This window comes from Zingiber officinale, chromosome 8A (assembly GCF_018446385.1).
Source record: "Zingiber officinale cultivar Zhangliang chromosome 8A, Zo_v1.1, whole genome shotgun sequence".
Taxonomy (NCBI): Eukaryota; Viridiplantae; Streptophyta; class Magnoliopsida; order Zingiberales; family Zingiberaceae; genus Zingiber; species Zingiber officinale.
The window spans coordinates 25043851-25063492 of record NC_056000.1 but is presented as its reverse complement, the minus strand read 5'-3'; the positions used below and the strand labels follow the sequence as shown (position 1 = coordinate 25063492).

At 36.5% G+C, this 19642-nt stretch overlaps 2 protein-coding genes across 2 annotated transcripts; one reads left to right on the top strand and one right to left on the bottom strand.

The window, feature by feature from the left end:
• Nucleotides 1-1875: 1875 nt before the first annotated feature.
• LOC122008062 (proteasome subunit alpha type-6) lies at nt 1876-6944 on the top strand. Its single transcript, XM_042563645.1, has 9 exons — nt 1876-2065; nt 2223-2317; nt 2416-2497; nt 2896-2992; nt 3714-3772; nt 3891-3973; nt 5844-5939; nt 6361-6420; nt 6614-6944. The coding sequence occupies exons 1-9, from the start codon at nt 1990-1992 to the stop codon at nt 6704-6706; spliced, it is 741 nt and encodes a 246-aa protein (XP_042419579.1). The 5' UTR covers nt 1876-1989; the 3' UTR covers nt 6707-6944.
• Nucleotides 6945-11507: 4563 nt separating this feature from the next.
• On the bottom strand, nt 11508-18274 carry LOC122008061 (glycine-rich domain-containing protein 1-like). The gene is made up of 9 exons (XM_042563644.1): nt 18180-18274; nt 17834-18018; nt 16401-16518; nt 16071-16325; nt 14517-14957; nt 13396-13922; nt 12783-12981; nt 12397-12549; nt 11508-12318 (listed from the first exon to the last, which is right to left on the bottom strand). Exons 2-9 carry the CDS (start codon nt 17989-17991, stop codon nt 11659-11661), a joined length of 2511 nt encoding a protein of 836 aa, XP_042419578.1. The 5' UTR covers nt 17992-18018; nt 18180-18274; the 3' UTR covers nt 11508-11658.
• Nucleotides 18275-19642: the final 1368 nt, after the last annotated feature.

Below are 19642 nucleotides of genomic sequence, written 5' to 3'. Positions count from 1 at the left end.
AGATATTACCAACTGCTCCCTTTGTCTGTTATTGGGTCGAGCGGGAGAGCTGCTCGGCCAGTCGGCCGTCTGGATGATGCAACGGTCGGCCCGAGCGTCTGCTAGCCCGATGGGCTGCTGCCGGCTTCACCCTGTCGGCCGAAGGAGTCCTGCCTATCGAGTAAGGTTGCATCCACTGTTTGCCGAGCGAGATGACCGCTCGGCCTTCGTGCCTCCCTGGTTGAGCTTTATGAGCATCGGAAGTTCGGTGTCTGACCGAGTTGTCGAAGTGTTGGACCAGTTATCCTACTTGCTGATCGAGAAGGTAATTCATCCGATCGAATGCCCCGTCTAACGTTGATTACTTTGACCACATATGGGACGAACCCTATCTTACCATCAGATAATAAAAGAAAGGTATTTTGACTTTTGCCCGACTAATGGGGCAAAAACATATTAAATCCTAAAAATAAACGTTGCCTCATTAATGTGGGATGGGAAATTTAATTTAAGCACGAGATTTGGATGGCCTTGTTCGAATCCACCGGCAAAATAAATATTGAATATTATTATTATTATTAATGACCTAATTGTGCCGTGTACGAGGTGACGAAATAATGGAGAGCAAATTTAATGATTATTTTCTTTCTTTCCAAATGGAGGCAAATAAAACGTGGAAATGGAAGCAAATAAAACTTGGGAAATTAAGAAAAATGAGGGCATATCATCAAAGGAGAGGAAGAGGATTGGGTTGGCAGGCGTCCATATCTTGCGCGATTCTCTTACACTTACACTTACACTTACACTTACACTTAGCGTAGGTGACGGCTTATCTCTTCATAAACTGTCAAGCAAGTTGCTAACAATGACGGTAGCGAGTTGCAATTCTATCTCTTGACGAAGAGCTTTGGACATTTTGAATTGTGAGTTAATGAGACATCTTATAAATTTAGAGAGATATTTCGATTAACTATTAAAAATAGGCATCATGAATATAAATGCACTTTGTGAGATACCAATAATTTTGTTTATTTAGTTTAAATCTATAAAGCAACTAGTCTTCAAGTTGTATTACGGAAAAGTAGTTGTTAGAAGCTTAATACTTTAGACAATGCCTTCCCTTTTGTACTGGACTAATCAAGCACGGAACCATATTGGTGACTACTCGGGCTGTAGCCTGAGGCCTAATAGGGATGAGAACGAGATTTACATGTGAGAAAAGGAAAAAAAATGTCAGGGGATGAGAAGGTTAGCCCGGATGATAACATCAACGTCGGTAAAAAGAGGAGGCTAGTCGGACGATGTTAGCATCGATGCTCAAGGACCACAATCCGCATATATCATCTCAGTTGACTCCACCGTTAAAACTAATATGTATCTTAGCACTGGTTACAAGCCGTTAGACTCCGACTACTTTAGTCCCTAATTAAAAATTATAAATAGGAAAAAATATTGAAGGTCAAAAAAAAAACTAAGTTCTGTCATTTACAAAATAAAAATCATCTCCTTCTCCTGTAGTAAGAGAGATAATAATTTTCTCGTATTATGTACTAATAGTGACCTAACCCAACCCATGCCTTATTTTAAAATTAATAGGAAATTAGAAAATATTTTTTAAAATTTATTAAAAATATTTTGCTTTTATAGTTTTTTATTTAAAAATAAGTCCGGCGAGGCTAGTCATGCACGACAAAAAATTGGGCTAATTAATTTCGGGCCTTATGGCCCATGTCTGACCCGTAAGCCCGTATTGACACCGTAGCCAGTATACCAAATTGACATGTCACCACTAAAATAAATAAAAATTGTCAGGTCTTCCTCTCCTCCTCAGTTCTCACTAGAAAAGGGTAATATTTGCAGTTTAATTAATCGAGAAGGGTCTAATTGCAAAAGAACATATTTCTTGGAGCTGAAGCAGCAGGGTGCGAGCCTTCTGCCCCTTTCCGCCTACAAATTAAATCGCCAAAGAAACCCTAGCCATCGATCTAGTGAAGATTTGAGAGAAACGCCATGAGTCGAGGAACTGGAGCTGGCTACGATCGCCACATCACTATTTTCTCTCCTGAAGGCCGTCTCTACCAAGTCGGTAAGCCCCCTAGGTCCTCGATTCCTACCCTAGGGAAAGATTTAATTTTTTTGCGTTCTCCCTAATGTGGATCGTGCTCGAGGTATTGATGTGCATGAGGAAACTTCCGATCTAGGTTTGGTTTTAGCTGCAAGTGAATTTGTCTTTGGTTCTGCAGAATACGCGTTTAAGGCTGTTAAGGCGTCCGGTATCACGTCAATTGGAGTTCGTGGAAAGGATTCGGTGTGCGTTGTCACCCAGAAGAAGGTTCCTGTGAGTGTTTCTCATTTGCTTTCATCATCTTGTGGGTGCGGAATGCTTCTCGTGTTTGTTTATGTAACCTAGTATTTCTCGTGGGAATATCGATGCAGGATAAGCTATTGGACCAGACCAGTGTCACGCATCTCTTTCCCATTACAAATTACCTTGGACTCTTAGCCACAGGGATGACAGGTTGTAAATTTATGTATTCCTCCTAGTGAATTATAGCCTTACAGTTTTAACTTGTTGCGCATCCAATCATTGTGGATACTAAGGTACTTGATGTTTTTAAACTTATGAGACCATAACCTCATAGAACATCTTTATGTGCTGCCTCATCTCAAATATTAGACGCACAGATATGTAACCGTTCATCATCCTTATAGCTGCTTGCTATGCAATACATTTCTAGTATCCTTGTGTATAAAATTATCTCATGCGAATTAGGACGTACACATCTTTTAAATCTTTTAATTTGTGATGGAATACCAGAGTTGTTGGAAATGTTAAATCATATTTTTTGAGTTGAATATTACAATGCATATATTATTCAGCATGATTGACTTTGTCTTTCATCACTGCTTTTATAGCTGATGCGAGGTCCTTGGTCCAACAAGCAAGAAATGAAGCAGCAGAATTTCGTTTTAAATGGGGATATGAGATGCCTGTAGATGTATTTTCCAAATGGTACTATCATCCTCTTCCTATTTATCACCTTGTAGACTTGTATGGTCTTAAACTGATAACCATTATGCATTACCAGTTTATGCACGTACACTTCACTAATTTTGTCCAACTAAAAGTTGCTTCCAAAGCCTTAATTATGGTTTCCATTTCGTGTTATTCTCCTAGATAGCCAATAACAAGTTTGAGGCAATTTGAAGATTTAATATCTAGTTTTGGAAATGTTGCAATTAGGATTTTGTGATTTCCATCTCTTTTTCTTGCCAATGCCAATCTTTTTGGTTTCAATCTGGGATAGGCTAATGCTCATTTTGTATGGAGAACAAAACATGACATGTTTATGCAGATATTAGGGTTAGGAAATTGACATTCAAGTGTTGCCTCATAATGAACTTTACTGATCAAGACATTGATATTTCATTAACCAAAGTTTGTTTCAAAGATCTCCCTTGTTAATCAATGACTGGTCAAGTTTGACTTCCAGTGAAAGTGGATTTAGATTTCAGGACACCTTCATTTTATTAATTCATATTGTTAGTTACTTGAATTATATTGACCATATTCACTTATTTGAATTTCTGGTGTTAAGCAGGTCATAGTTTGTTCATTATATCATTTTATGGATAGCTGTCCTTGCATTCAGAATAAACTGTTCTGCTTCTCTTTCAGTAGCATAGATAATCTGCCAGTTATTAAGAGAAAAAATTCTCACATGAATGTGCAGGGTTGCAGATAAATCACAGATATATACCCAGCATGCCTACATGAGGCCTCTTGGAATAGGTTAGATTCTTGTTTACAATACATCATTGAGATTATTAAAGTTCTAGACGAATGGTAGTGGAGTGTTCTTCTAGATTCGAACTCTCTGTCTTTCTCATCCTATGATGCTTTAATGCAGTTGCAATGATCTTGGGTATTGATGAGGAGAAGGGACCCCAACTCTTCAAATGTGATCCAGCTGGCCATTTTTTTGGGCACAAGGTGTCGGAATTTGAAATTCATATAATATATATTTTTACTTGCCTTTATATCATAGTAATCTCTAGCACAATACTATCATTGGTGGATGATCTTTGATAAATTAACACCGTTACAATATGGAGGACACAATCTGGAAGGTAATGCGTGAACCATGCTATTGCTGACAGAATCCAACTGAACTGTATTATGTGTTTGATAATATGATAAATATGATTTTTGTAGTTCCTTTCTAGATACCTGTTACTCTTTCATGGTGTTTTTCTAATAAGTATTGGAAATTCTAGGCCTATAACTCAATTGCAATGTACTAGGAAGAGAAAAACAGACGGAGATACTTGCATAAGAGGGAATTCCATTTAATTCTATTCAATGAGAATGTCTTATCGAGGATGATGCCCTTAGTCATTTCTTACATGGAAATATATGTTACCATGTAATAAGTAACAGATAATTAGTAATTTGTTCTTTGGTCAACTTTTACATGTTAAATTTACAGGACATTTCCCATTCGCTTTTCCAGACTTCTGAGGTACAAACTACTGAATTGCCTCATATTAGTTAATAAATGGATTATATTGTTATTATTCCCTTTTCAAATCATCATTGATAATGATTTATTAAATCATAGAGTTGAATAACATGAAGAGGTATGAGTGAATGGAGTTCATAGACTTTAGAAGAGGGAAACACTATTAAGTTGGGTATAAGCATTTGGGTTAATGGCTGTACTTAACAAAGCTAATAGGCTAGTTCTCTCAAAACAGATTCGGCGAGGTGTTTCTAGAACAGTGATGACACAGCCATCATTGGCCTTACATGCCATCAATAATGGATGATTCACATGAAGAGTTGTGGTAAAGTTGTTGCCATGTGACCAAAAGGTCACGAGTTCAAATCCTGGAAACAACCTCTTGCAAAAAATAGGTTAAGGCTGCGTACAATGGATCCTTCCCTGGGACCCCGTATGGCGGGAGCTTCGTGCACCGGGCTGCCCTTTCACATGAAGAGTTGTGGCCTAATCAAAGAGGTTATAAACTTAGATGCTGGAACTATTATCCTTACTTGAGCTTATGCTTTTTGGACCAGTGATTAAGGCTAACAAAGTTAATTGATCGTTTTTATCATCTAGGTGGGTCTTGATAGTCCAATATGCAACAAAAAATTACTATATGTAGTATCAGAAGAATTCTCCTTGTACTTCCTGTCTGATGAGAAGTAACCTGTATACACACCTAATGAAACTTTTACCTTATGTGAAAAAATTTATTGAAGATCATATGAATCTCATATTTTTAGTTCCATCCATTATTGCTAGATGTATTGTTGCTCGGTTGCAAATCATGCTTCACTAAATCAGTTAGTATTGTCAACTTGATATTGTTTTGTGATTTGTCAATGTATCGATCTTTGAGCTGCTAAAACTGTATCCAAAGGTTCTGTTTGTTTTGCCTGACACCTGATTGGATCAGCCTTCTTGACCTACTAACCTTATTGTCCTGCTTAGATCACCCAATCCAACCCAACCTCCTCCAGACAGACCGGTTCAATCTGGAAGGGAAAATTTTTTCCCCATATTCCAAATATACAGATGCTCTTCTTTTAAAAAAAATTTGCCTCCAAAATTTTTAAAAAATATTTTACACGAAACAAACAGAACCAAAATTGCTGATTAGCAATATGCTTGACTATTTTTGCTAGTCATATTACTACTCAATGCAAATACCTTTTATGGCACTTGTAGGAATGCTATTAGGTGCAATAAACTAATCCTTATAGTTCCTGTAAATAGCTAGTTTTGGAGCATGCTTTTGTTTGTAAATGTAGTTGGTTACTGTTTGTTTATACATTGCTTTGATTATTTTGATTCCAGGCGACAAGTGCTGGCCTGAAAGAACAAGAAGCAATCAACTTCCTGGAAAAGAAAATGAAGAATGATCCTGCATTCTCATATGAGGAAACTGTGCAGGTATGCCTATAAGATCTATTGTTACACGATATAGTAGTATACTACAATAGATCACTTATTTCAAATAACTTACACATTTTCCTTTTATGTAGGATTGCAAGGATACTCTAATCTGGCTTAATACGTTTTAGTATACTAACAATATCTACACTATAGTAACCATGTTTAGTGGCTTATGAATAGTTAGCAAGTCTATTTTTAGTTAGAATATCTCTTCTTTTAAAACTGCTGCTTATATATGTTATAGAGATGAAAATAACATACTTGTTTTAGAGCCCTACCTGTTTTCTCATAGTTTCAGAGGAATCTAGTTATTCAGTAATCTTATGTTACACTACAACCTTTTTCTCAATGAATGATTGGTCATTGTTAGCTAAAATATTCGTGAAGTGATATTCTATTGACCTTTTTATTTTGGCAGACTGCGATATCTGCACTGCAATCGGTTCTGCAAGAGGATTTCAAAGCTACAGAGATAGAGGTAATCTCTTAATTTAGTTGTGAGGACTGGATTTCCTGATAATAGTGGAGAGCATATTCAGTCACTATTAATAGCTTATCCATTCTGTGAAAATTTCTGACTAGAAAATTGGTCATATAATTTCCTCTTCATCAGATAGATACATTACTTGTTTCCATGTACACGTTTGTGAATATAAATGTTTATTTCCTAGGTGGGAGTTGTGAAAGCAGAGGATCCAGCATTCAGAGTGTTATCGACAGAGGAGATAGACGAACATCTAACAGCAATCAGTGAACGTGATTAGCGGAGGTCCATTTCAATAGCTTGACTCAGTTTCAGATTTCAGACTATGTTTTAAACTTGTGTCAGAATATCTATTGTGTCACTATATCTATAATGAATTGGTTTTTCCACCGCCAAATTTCCCATGTAATATTGAGTTTCGTGCTGTCAAATGGCTATTGTCACAATTTCAAAACCCTTTGATCTAGGATCATGGCATTCCCGGTGGATTTGACAATAAATCTTTACATCTCTCAGAACGTTTATGCTGTCTTCAAGAAATGGAAATTTCTTGTTAGGAGTGTTTAACCTTCATGTTCGTGTCTGGGCACGGTTCGAAAGTAATTGAGGTTTCCATGACTGATGATGACTCATTACTGAAAATTACACAGGGCTGGCGTGCTTGAAGAGCCATGTTCCGATTAAGCATATTTAAAGTGTCCGCAAGCTCTTTTGCCCTATTATCTGTAATGATCATTTTGGTTGTAATCCAATAAAGTCGATGTACCTGAAGTGCAAAGCACTCTCCATTTTTCACGTTCTCCTTAACATTCACAATTTGTGGGTCATTTGGCGACAGACTAGAGGGGATGAATAATCTGTATAATAAAAATAAATCTTTCTCAACTTTATAACTTTATAGTTATATTAACATAAACATTTGTACAAAAGAAAATTGATCCAAAAAAAAAAGAAGAGACTCAAAGATTTTACTTGATTACAATTAGGTCTTCTTTAGGCGAAGAAGTCTCTTACATTAGTTGAAACACTCAATTATAAAACAAGATTGCAAATGAATTAATTACAAGTGTTGTTCTACCTTCTGGGACAAGGGTTGTATTTATAGCCCTGGTCAGAGCGTTTGGAAGGGTTCCAGATGTCTGGAGGGGGATAAACTTTTATCCCGTCGTAACGGTTCGTGACACTTGACGTTTGGATGAAATTCCTTGCCTGAGCTCCCGGATCGTGCAGATAGGGCTCCCCCTGGGTGAGGCGCCCAAGGGCGCTCAGTTGATTCGGGCGCCCGGACCAGGTTTGGGCGCGTGGACTTGGTCCAGGCGCTCGGAACCAAAAGTCAACTCTTAGTTGACTTTTTGGTCTGAGTCTTTCGTTCCAGTTTCGCTCGCATTGGTCTGGATCTTCTGTTTCGGTTCCACTTGCTTGGGTGATTTCAGCCATCCGGAATAGGGTTCACCCGAACCCAATTTCCGACTTTCTCGAGCAAACTTCCGCTTAGGCTTCTAGTCCCTCGGAGAATGTCATGTGCCTCCTTCTCGTCCACCCGCACACTCTTCTGCAGCACCTCGTACCTCAGACGCACCGAGCCCGTCGGCTCTCTCCCGTACCGTCCTTCTCGTTAGCTGCGTCTTTCGCTCGACTTCCTGTGCACCTAAGTTTCTGCATGCTTAAACATAGGGGTTAAATACCAACAGGATCTAACCTCACTTGGTTGATCACATCAAAACTACTTTGGGATACTAATAATATCTACCTTTTTGATATGAACAACCCAAGTTAAATTAGGGAAAAAACATAAACCAATAATAATAAAGTAAATTTTTGCAAGTAATAATGTGCAAAAAAATTATGAAAATTAATGGCAAAGATATATCCTCCCCTAGACTTAATCTTTACTTATCCACCTTTATCACAATAAAAATGAGTTTCTTAAAAAAAACTCTAAAACAAGGTCTAAGGGAAAACACGTTAAAAACTTTGAAAAAAAAAATTGGAGTCTTAAAATGAATTAAAAAAATTTACTAAGAGTTGGGCCGACATAAAATTTTTCAAAAAAAAATATTTTCCAAAAATATGATATTTTTTTCAAAAAAAAATAAAAAATATTTTAAAATTTTTTACAGCTAAATGATGATTTTTTTTTTTAAAAAAAATTATCTTCTAAATAATTTCTAACAATGGGTTTGAAAGCATTAGATAATTTTTTTATTATTTTAAAATAAATGCTTTACCGTTAGTAATTAAACATTTATTTCAGTAATTGACTTCTAGACTATAGTGAGACACTATACCTTTTTAGTTATTGGAACAAGAATCACTTTTAGACAAAGCCTTTTAATGAAAGTAAATATTTAATTCTCTCTAAAAGCCAAAAAAAAATTAACCTAAATATGATTTTTGGAACTTAAAATAGATTCCTTCGTATAGGATTAATAAAAAATTTCTTAGAAATATATTTCTATGATATTTTCCTAATTTGACCCTTATAGTATTTAAAATATCAATTTAAACTATTATATCTTATAATATTTTGAACATGTGAGCATGCACGCTCCTTCAAATATTCTATATATGTTTTTAATTCTTCATTTTCTATTTTTATTTTGTCGAGATCATCTAATCGACAAGATATAGCTAAGGTTGATTTTAACTCTTTATTTTCTTTTTCTAACTTACAATAATTTTTTGATAATATTTTTACGAACTGAAATAACTTGTCAAGAGGAAGAGACCGTATCTGACTTACCTTATCGATCCCGTAATCTGAAGCTCCCTTTGAAGTGTTGCTTTCTTCCGATGTCGCCCCACCCCCTTCATCGATGCTCATTTCGGATAAACTTGTTTCGTCTTTGTCTTCTTGGTGATTTGCCACTAGCGTAAGTCCGGCGAGGGCTTCTATCTCTGATTTGGACGATATTTCGTCCCACGCCGCTTTTAGATTATACTTGGTCAGTGCTGGCTTATTGTTCTTCTCCTTGTCCTTATTCTTGTCCTTGCTCTTTAATTTAGGGTAGTTGTCTTTCACGTGCCCTTCTTCATTGCAGTGGTAGCATTTTATCTTTTTTTTTCCTTCTATTATCCTGCACTTGATTAAATTTATTATTCTTAAATAATTTTCTAAATTTTCTTACCATGAGTGTCGTTTCATCATCATCGAGAGAAGATTCAGAATCTCGTTCGCCCGTTTTTACCTTTAAGGTAATGTTGTGCTTTAACTTTTTTCAGATCTGCACATCTTGTTTCATGGACTTTAAATGTTGAAAATAATTCTTCTAATGCACTTAATTCTAGATCCTTAAATATATAATAAATATATACTAATGATACACATTCAGTAGTCTTAGGAAATGCGTTAAACGTGCACCTTAACAAATCTCGGTTGCTTACATTTTCTCCGAGATTTGAGAGTCCGATGATGAATTCCTTTATTCTTGAGTGAAGGTGTGCAACAGTTTCTCTTTCTTCTAATTTGATGTTGCTGATATGGTTTCTGAGCAGATCTCGTCTCGCAAATTTTACCTCAGAGGTTCCTTCGTGTAGTTCCAGGAATTTCTCCCAGAGCTTCTTAGCAGACTCGAAAGCTTCGATCGGTTGACTTCTTGTAGCGGTAAGATGCTTAGCAAATGGAACTTTGCTTTGCCGTTTGCCACGAAGTCGGCTTGCTCCTTCTTCGTCTATTGGTATTCTTCTTTACCCTCAAGTGTTACAAAACTAAATTTCATTATTAAAAATAAATCGAAATCCGTCTTAAAGAATACCTCCATCTTTTTCTTTCAGCTCGCGAATTCTTCCTCGAACTTCAGTGAATTAATGCTTGGTTCGACTATTTCTTGTGCTTCATTTGACGGTTAGTCCTCCTAAAGTTGTTGGGCTCTAATACCACTTGTTGATCCCTTGACAACCAGTTAGAGGGGGATGAATAGCCTGCACGATAAAAACAAACCCTTCTCGACTTTATAGCTATATTAACATAAACACTTATACAAAAGAAAACTAATCAAAGAAAGAAGAGACTCAGAGATTTTACTTAGTTACAATCGGGGATGTTGTTAATCCAAGGAAGATAAAAAACTCACTAAACGATCTCTTTCAGGCGGAGAAGCCTCTTACAACAGTTGAAGCACTCAATTACAGAACAAGACTGAAAAGGAGTCAATTACAAGTGTTGTTTTGCCTTCTGGGATCAGGACTGTATTTATAGTCTTGGTCGGGGCGTCCGGAAGGGTTCCAGGTGCTTGGAGGGGATAAACTTTTATCTTCATCAAAACGGCTTGCGACACCTGCGCTTGGATAAAATTCCTGGTCCGAGCACCCATAAGGGTTTCGGGTGCTCGGACCGAGGCTCCCCCTGGGTGAGGCATCCAACTGATCCAGGTGCCTAGACTTGGTCCAGGCACCTGGAACTTTGGTCCGGGTCTTCCGTTTCGGTTTCGCTCGCATTGGTCCGAATCTTCCGCTCCGGTTCCAGTCGCTTAGGTGATTTCGTCCATCTGAAATAGGACTCACCCGAACCCAACTTCCGGCCTTCTCGAGCAAATTTCCGCTCCGGCTTCTTGTCCCTCGGAGAACGCTGCGTGCCTCCTCATCTACTCGCGTACTCTTCCGTAACACCTCGTACCTCGGACGCACCAAGCTCGTCGGCTCTCTCCCGTGCCGTCCTTCTTGCTAATGGTGTCTTTCACTCGACTTCCCGTGCTCCTAAATTCCTACATACATAGACACAGATGTTAAATATCAACAACACCTAACTTCACTTGATTGATCACATAAAACTAACTTGAGGTACTAGTATAATCATGACCTAAAATCTTGAAATGTACTTAAAAAAGGATTCATTTTCTTATCGAATAAGCTTCTGTACTCATAGAAAATGAATAAGCTTCTTTCCTCATAGAATAAGTTTCTTTCCACTTGAGAGGTCATTCAATATTGTGAGTTACCTTCTCTTGGCCCTAGGACTGACAATGAAGAGGTGGCTGAAGTGAAAGTTATCATCTGTTTTACAACATCAGTTCATTTCCTTTCCATTTCACTCTACTAAATTGAACACAACTAAATTTCCTAGTATTATAAGTTGCGAAACGTAGGAAAGTCACGATGTGTGACGAAACATTTCTTAATTTAGTCACACTTATCCATGTGTACAAGCATTGCCAACAAGCAACGATCAAGAAGCAAACGACATCAACATCTGCTATTATTATTATTGCACACCTTGGTAACATCTTTATGCGTTTAAACGGCGACCAGATTCCCTGCGTAGCCCGCTGCAGGATCGTCGTTGGGAATGACATGATGAGCTCCATGCTGACCAAAATCAGTGGTATTGCCATCCACCGTATTTCCACAACCTCCACATCCACCGCCGCCACATTTGCCACCACAACCGCCGCCACAGCCAGCAGACATATCGCCACAACCTCCACCGCAACCTCCGCCGCATCCACCACGACCTGCAGACATTTTCCCGCAGCCTCCACCGCATCCACCACCGCAACCTCCGCCGCATCCACCACAACCTGCAGACATTTTCCCGCAGCCTCCACCGCATCCACCACCGCAACCTCCGCCGCATCCACCACAACCACCAGACATTTCTCCGCAGCCTCCACCACAACCTCCGCCGCATCCACCTCCACAACCACCAGAGTTTTGGCCGCTTAATGCGTTCAGCTTGTCTTCATTGTCTGAAACAGAATCAACGATCTTCACTAGATCCTCAGCACAGGCTAGTCCATTAGATGCCTTCTGCTCATCATGTTCCACCTCATTTGAGCTGGGGATCACTTCTGCATCCTCTTTGTTTGGAAGGACATTGCCGCGTTGCCTTTTGTTCGCATATTTGAGAATGAATGCCAATAGAACACCGAGTAAAACAAACTTCGTTTCATTGACCTATTCACAAGATGACAGTAGGAATCTGTTAAGGAATATGAGGAAGAATTGCAAAAAAAAAAAAAATCTGGTTATTACCTCGATAACACCAGCTTTCATGTCGAACAATGCAACAACTTTTCCGTAGGGATTTTCAGCAGAAAACTCAACTAGTGTAATGAATTCATTGCCATTTTTTTCCTTGCAACATTTGGGTTCATATTCCAGCTTTTTCCCGAGGAAGAGCTTCATCTGTTTAAAAAATGGAAGCTGAAGATTTAGACGCAACAGGAAACAACCAGCAATAATATGAACACTCCAAAGTAGTTTCATCATACACGTAGCGGATTAGAATCAAAGGAATTAATCATCTTTTACTACGTCCTAAAAGAACAGGATACATGGATACTGAGAAATTATTAATAGGAACAAGAAACTTAAATGTGGATTGGAAGTTGGCAAAGACTAGCAAACAATGAACTTACCATGAAATCACCTTTGATTTCAAATATATGGCCATCTTGACCTGTATTATTCTCAACTAGGGAGATATTGTAGTTATTCAGTGACCAGTTAGTGTCTGAGTACTTTGCTAGCTGCCATGAGTTTCTTGATTCTCTTGATATGCCAACGACTTCCCTCGTTAAAGAAGTGGCATTTTTGCCTTCCAATGTCTCCAGATTCCTGTTAATATAAAACTAACTAATTACTTTATTTCCATTTCCAAATAGAATATCATATTTTCTCCGAGAACATAACATCACGTGTTTTAAAAAATCATAAATACAGGACTAATGTTGCATTGTTTGCCTGATAGAAGCATGGAATTACAGCTAGCTGTACTGTCATTCTTTTGATATAATATTTTTCTCTTTTTCAAAATGTATTTCACAGTATATTTAATAGAAAGAGACGTGGTTTAACTCCAACAATGACCAAACGATTTGATCTATAGACAAGCACCCGTCCAAGTGTGAGTGCATCTCTAACTAAGCACATGATAAAATTGAGGGAATATGAATGCATTCGCAAAAAACAACCTTCTAGATAGCAATAATTTTAACTACAAAGTTCGGGGTTTATATGTAGCATGCGCACCTAATTTGCAGACGAATTACTTCCTCGCCGTTATGATCAAGGAAACGTGTCCAACCTTTGAACTTTTCCTTCCCTCTAAGTGGTAACAAGCATGTGTTGGTGGAGATAGAAAGTGATTTAAACATTCGAAGTTCAAAGGGAGCAAGGACTGGAACTGTAAAAGACACTGCGACCCGTAGACAAACTGGTTTAGAGTCCACATTCCCAGAATGGGGCTTCAATTCAAACCACTTCTCAGTCGACAATTCTGAACTGGGATTATTCAAGTCTTCAAGGGAAATTGAGGTTGTCCCAATCGTTCTTGCTAATGTGGCAATCTTGGGTTTCCATCTTGACATAAGTGTCAAAGTGAGCTCTCCTGTTGGTTCACATGTGAAACTGGCTCTGTGTTTCTTACCGGATACAGATTGAATGCTTAGAGCACCACCGTAGAAGAATAGATCTGGTTTTTTCTTGGCAAATAATACGAATAGGTTGCTCTTTTCACTGTTTGGTAAGTTTTTTATTTCCACAATCTCCAAAAGCACCTGCATAAATGAAAATTGCAAATAAACAGCTGAAAGTGGAGAAATTATGGAAAGGGAAAATATTCTATCACACTTACATGTATTTATAGACAACATAAAAATCGTAAACATGACTAATTTTATCTAAAAATTAGACAAAAGATTAGGTGTATTTTCAGACTAGGTTATATTTAATTTTTATCTAACAGGAAGCATACACAATCGAATTATATCCATGTCAAACCCAACTTAGCTGACAAGGATCGTCAAAAGAAATGTACTCAGAAGCATATCTTGATATGGCTTTGCATGTTCAAATGGACTATTGAACAATAAAATTACTTTGCTTCTTGTGTAGAACATATCAAACGAGAACAAGCAAACCATGTAATTGACACATTGTTGCGATAGTTTTGTGGCCTGAAGGTAGCTTAACTGAAAAGACTTAATCTCTCAAATTATCTTAGGATTAGTTATAATTTTAGGCCAATATATTAAAAATATTCACAAAGTGTTTTGCCTTCCCCACTTTTACAATCCATCTTTGTTTAGATAAAAGCTAGAAATGTCTGTTCTCAGGTGCAAAAAGCAAAAATAAATAATCATGAATCTTACCAGAACAACCATAGGTTGTTTAAGGGACTCGTCAATGATTGTTTCATTTACAACTGGATGGCTAGAAAAATATGGAATGGATGTCACTGGAGAAGGAGAGTTCCCTCTGTACATCGCACCTGCCTTCCAATATCTGGATCCATATGTATCCTCCCACTGCTTTGTTGTTTTATCAAATCCAACATCAAGTTTCTTCCCTTTTGACCTGTTGGAGTCCATATCATCATGTTCTAATACCTTCCCAAGCAGGTTAATCGTGTCATTGCAGTACGAAAGAGAATGTAGTTGATGAGAATGCCACATGAGATCTATGTCATAGGTTGGCACAGTGAATTGTTTGATTGATCTATCGAGGTTAATCTTGATCAGATTAAGGAAACCCTTGTATCTTGCAGCTGCTCCTTCCAGATATCGTCTATCATGCATACATGGTCTCGATACCTATCAGATAGTAATAGTATATAAGGAACAAATGAGCAATTTTGGAGAATGAGGGAGATTAGAAAAAAATCAGATGTGAATGTTCAATTCTGGTCCAAGCATGCAAAGATATAATTTTTGACAAGATAATCTGATTTACGCAGAGCAAAAGAGAAACTGTAATTCCAAAATGTTAAATCAATCAATACATTTTCTATTTTCATTTTCATATAGTGCCTACATGAAAACTAAGAGGAAGTCAGCTACTAAAAACATTTAATTTTTTTTTTGTTCCCTCTCATCTTGTTATTTATAAAAATCTTCAACTGGTTTCTAAAAAGGTTAAACTGCAAAAGTTCATAAGAAATAGGCCTGCACCAGAAAACTCTTTGGAGGTTCATCCCAATTATCAATGTTGTTTTGTCTCCAAAATTAGTCAATTTTGGGAATTGCAAGATCTTTTTTCTGAACCTGAGCTTGACAAAGCAGAATGATATAGCCTCTCTTTTTAGGTAATAGAACCACCAGTAGAAGCATATATTGTAATTTACTTCAGTTTATAACTGGCTTGATTCTGAGATCAGTATATCATTCCACAAACTTTAGCATGGATTCTGTGATCTTTGTCTAGACAATCATTATGAAGTACAAGATACAAATTTCCTTTGAGCATCTTCTTGCTATGTGAAATTGATAACTAGCTATAAGAAGCCTTGTGCCCTTGTCTATTATAATTTACAGTCAATATATTGTAGTATTGTTGGTTACTTGGTTATATACAGTTATTATGCTCTGCGTCAATATTGCACATTCCATCTTTCCAAAAAAGGCATGGGATGCACATATGAGTGAGTCCCTATATTAGTTTTTTCCAGCCTGACAGATATTGAGGACCTTTGCATGAATCACATTTTAAATTTACTAAGACTAGAAGTAGTGTTTTGTTCAGAAGTCCACTGGTTCATGTTCTGCCCCTCAATTTAAGAAGACAAATATATGTGTAAGTTTCTGCAAGTTCTAGCACAAGTTTCTGCTTCTTAAACCGAGAAAAGAATAACAATCACCATAAAAGACTGATGACAAGCTTGGTTATTCATTAATATGTCAAGTAAAGAACTATCATAATTTCAGTACCTGGTAGCAAAATGAAGACTGCCTTTTAACAGCAGAAACCAAATCATATGTAAGCCTTGAAGCAACTCCATGCTGCTCAGATGAAGTTTCCTTTGAGACAGTATAATCACAGCTGAGCTCAAACGGCTCCTCTGGGTACATCTCTGACCACTTCTCTGTCATTTTGTGCTTGGACCTTTCTTGCAGCGATGATATGACATTATGGTTATCTAGGATCCTCCCAAAAATCTCCTCACAGTCCTTTTTGTATCGGACCTGAAAGTGAAATAGAATGAGAAATAATCCACCAATAATCATACAAATAATTCAATCCTCAGAATATATGCGCACCGGATTCAGTCGATGACAATGCCATATCCATTCACAGTCCAGAGGGACATACAAAAAATCATCCTCTGCTCCATGTTCACAATGCTTGGCTAGCAAAGGAAGCCAGAAAACCTTGTACCTAGAAAGCAAGAGCACGCATGTCAATGAAAGACAAAAGACTAGTGCTTTTCCAACATAATTGCAGAAACTTGGATTTGATCCTCCAAGTCAAAATTACCTAGTAAAAATGTAAAAAAATTCAATCCAATACTTTGAAAAAGTGGTTTGACAGTAAAACTAGGATAGTTATGAGTATTTTTTAGGCATCAGATAACTTTCCACAAAACTCTTAAAAATGTAAATTTATTGATCCTCCAAGTCAAAATTACTGAGTAAAAAATGTAAAATAATCAATCCAATACTTTGAAAAAGTGGATTAACAGTAAACTAGGAAGTTATGACTATTTTTTACGCATCAGATAATTTTCCAAAAAACTCTTAAAAATGTAAATTTATTGAATCCTTTCCAGAAAGCTCAAAATTTAATTAGACTAATTTATGCACTTATAATAATGTAGCAACATTTATTTAAATTTGGGTTTCAAATTAAACAGATTTTTTAATTAGACCGCTGTGATGTAGATATATTGCCATAACATGATCAATATGGTGTGTATAAATTATCTTAAATTAAAGTGACTATTTTTTGGTTAAAAAAAAACAATTTTGATGCTTGTTTGGCAAACACCTTTATATTGGAAACAAGATAAGTGTGTTTTTTTTCTTAGTTAATAGAGTAATATAATGTAGTTTAATATTATAATTTGATTTTATATAGAGGAACTAGAAATATTTTTCTAATTATTGTCTACTGTATTTATTTATTTTATTCTTTATGATTAATTAATTATGTAGCATGACACGACTATCCATGTTAGCATCTTGCTGAACGATATCACGCTAATGTCTTAACAACAGAAAAAAGAGTTAATGAGTGCTAGAGGTTGCATGAACTATGGATGTTATGATAGAATTGAAAAAATTATAAAATAATGTGCTACATTTGAAAAAACGCACGCTAGATTAATTAGTTAACACTGTTCTTAAATTAAGATGTGCTGAAGAAACATAGTTCCTAATGAGCAATAAATGAGTTGTTCACGACAGAACACCAAATGAGGATTTGCTCCTGTTAATTTCTTACCCTGTCAAAATCAAGTCCCATGATTACTCCATTATCTCTAGAATACAATAAAATAACTCTGACAAGTCCGATCCAAATAAGCAAAGAATTGGGATCCACATAATTTTTGGATTTGAGATAATCCCAAGGCCAGATATTTTTTATAATACGTTTCCAAAGTCAACAAGAAATTTCTAGCATCAAACATGGACATGTAAACCCTACCACACGCAAGAAAATTGGGGAAAAATAATCCCACCCACGTTCTTACCTGTAGATGGCACGATCCAGAAGCGGGCCGTCGTAGAGCCACCTCCGGCGATCTACAGCAGCTAGGAACTCCAGCTGCTGCTTGGCGGCCGCCACGAGGTCCGCAGTGACAACGACCTTCTGCGCCTCCAGCCACGCCGCCTCCTGATCCTTGTCCATCTAATTTTGTCCCGAAAGACGAACAATCTGCCGAAATATACGCCCAAAGTGAAAAATCGAGACGACGAGAACTAGCTAGAAAGAAAATAGCGCAAAGAGTGATCTTTGAAGCAGCGGATGGTGCCTATTACAAATCGGGAGGAGAGGGGAGGATTTGAAGGGCATCAGAAGATGTCGAAGACGCTTACCTCGTTGGGCGACTGAAGAGCTCTACGCCGTGGAGCGCTCAGCTTCGATGCTTTGTCTATTTGTAGTACCGTGGGAGCCGTGAGGAGAAGTTAAAATTGAAAGCAGGGATCTCTTTTCGATAAAATAAAATAAAAAGAGTTCCTGTCAAAAATTAGGCAATTTTACTGAAAAGTCCATACAAGACGTAGACTATATGATCAAAACTCGCCGAATATTTTCATTTTATGAATATTAATCAAGTAATTCGTTTATTACGATGATAAGAATCCAATAAAAATAATCAATAAATTATGAATTTTTAAAATATTAAATAAAATAGTATGAGTTATATTATGAAAGTCTAATAAATCATTTATCTTTTATGAGGGAGAGTTATGCCCCAAAAGCATAGATGATAATTTAGAAGTCTGAAAGAAATGTGAACCGACCGGTTCAACCGAGTAAGTAGTACCACGAACACAAGTTAGATGGTTAGGAAAGAAGAGGTTGGTTGTACTACAAACAAAGATCACTGTACTATCACATAGAGACACAGAAACAACTCAGCAGGGGGTTTTCCTGAGGTAGATCATCTGCTGGTCTATTATTGTTCAAAAGGACACCTCTCCCCGTGGCATAGCCAAGCCGAGTTGATTACGTGTTAGATTTAAAGAAATAGATAAATGTCAATTTCTAATTAAAACGGTGAAAAATATTTGTTCAATTTTATAATTTATTTTTTTACATATGACCGTATAGAGTACTCGAAATCTATTCATGATGACTTTTTGTTAAAAAAAAAAACACCTCTACTTAATGCTCAGTCACTAGTGGTTGGATGCCTGAATACGAAACTCCTATAAATAATCTCATCTAATAGGATATATATATATATATATATAATTTTTACTCTGATACCAATATTTGTGTTTTTTTGCAATATTTGGCATCAAAACCTGCCCCAAAAATCAAAAAAATATTTTGTACCAAATTTGAAGGAAAAAATATTTCTGGTACAAAATATTTGAAATATTTTTTATTTTTGCAATATTTTAGGTATCAGATCCAAATTATATATTTTTGCAATGTATATCCAAAAATTGGTATAGAGGAGGTTTTTTACCAACGCTCGTGATTTTTTTAACTTGATATCAGATTTTGAAAATATATATATATATATATATATATATATATATATATATATATATATATAGCGGATCTTTTGTCGCGTGCCTATGAGTGACACTGGTTTAGACGTCTTGGATTCATTCATTCAGTAAGTTTGTTTTATTTTAGAGTATATTATATCTATTTAGGATTGAAGATTTTAAAATTTAAGAATTAAGTTATAATGAATTTGAGTTAATATATATTTTTTAAGTTATAGTGTTTAAAATTATAAATTTTAGATATTCACTAAGTATATTATATATATATATATATATTTAAAATTTTAAAGTTAGAGGTTAGATTATAATAAGTT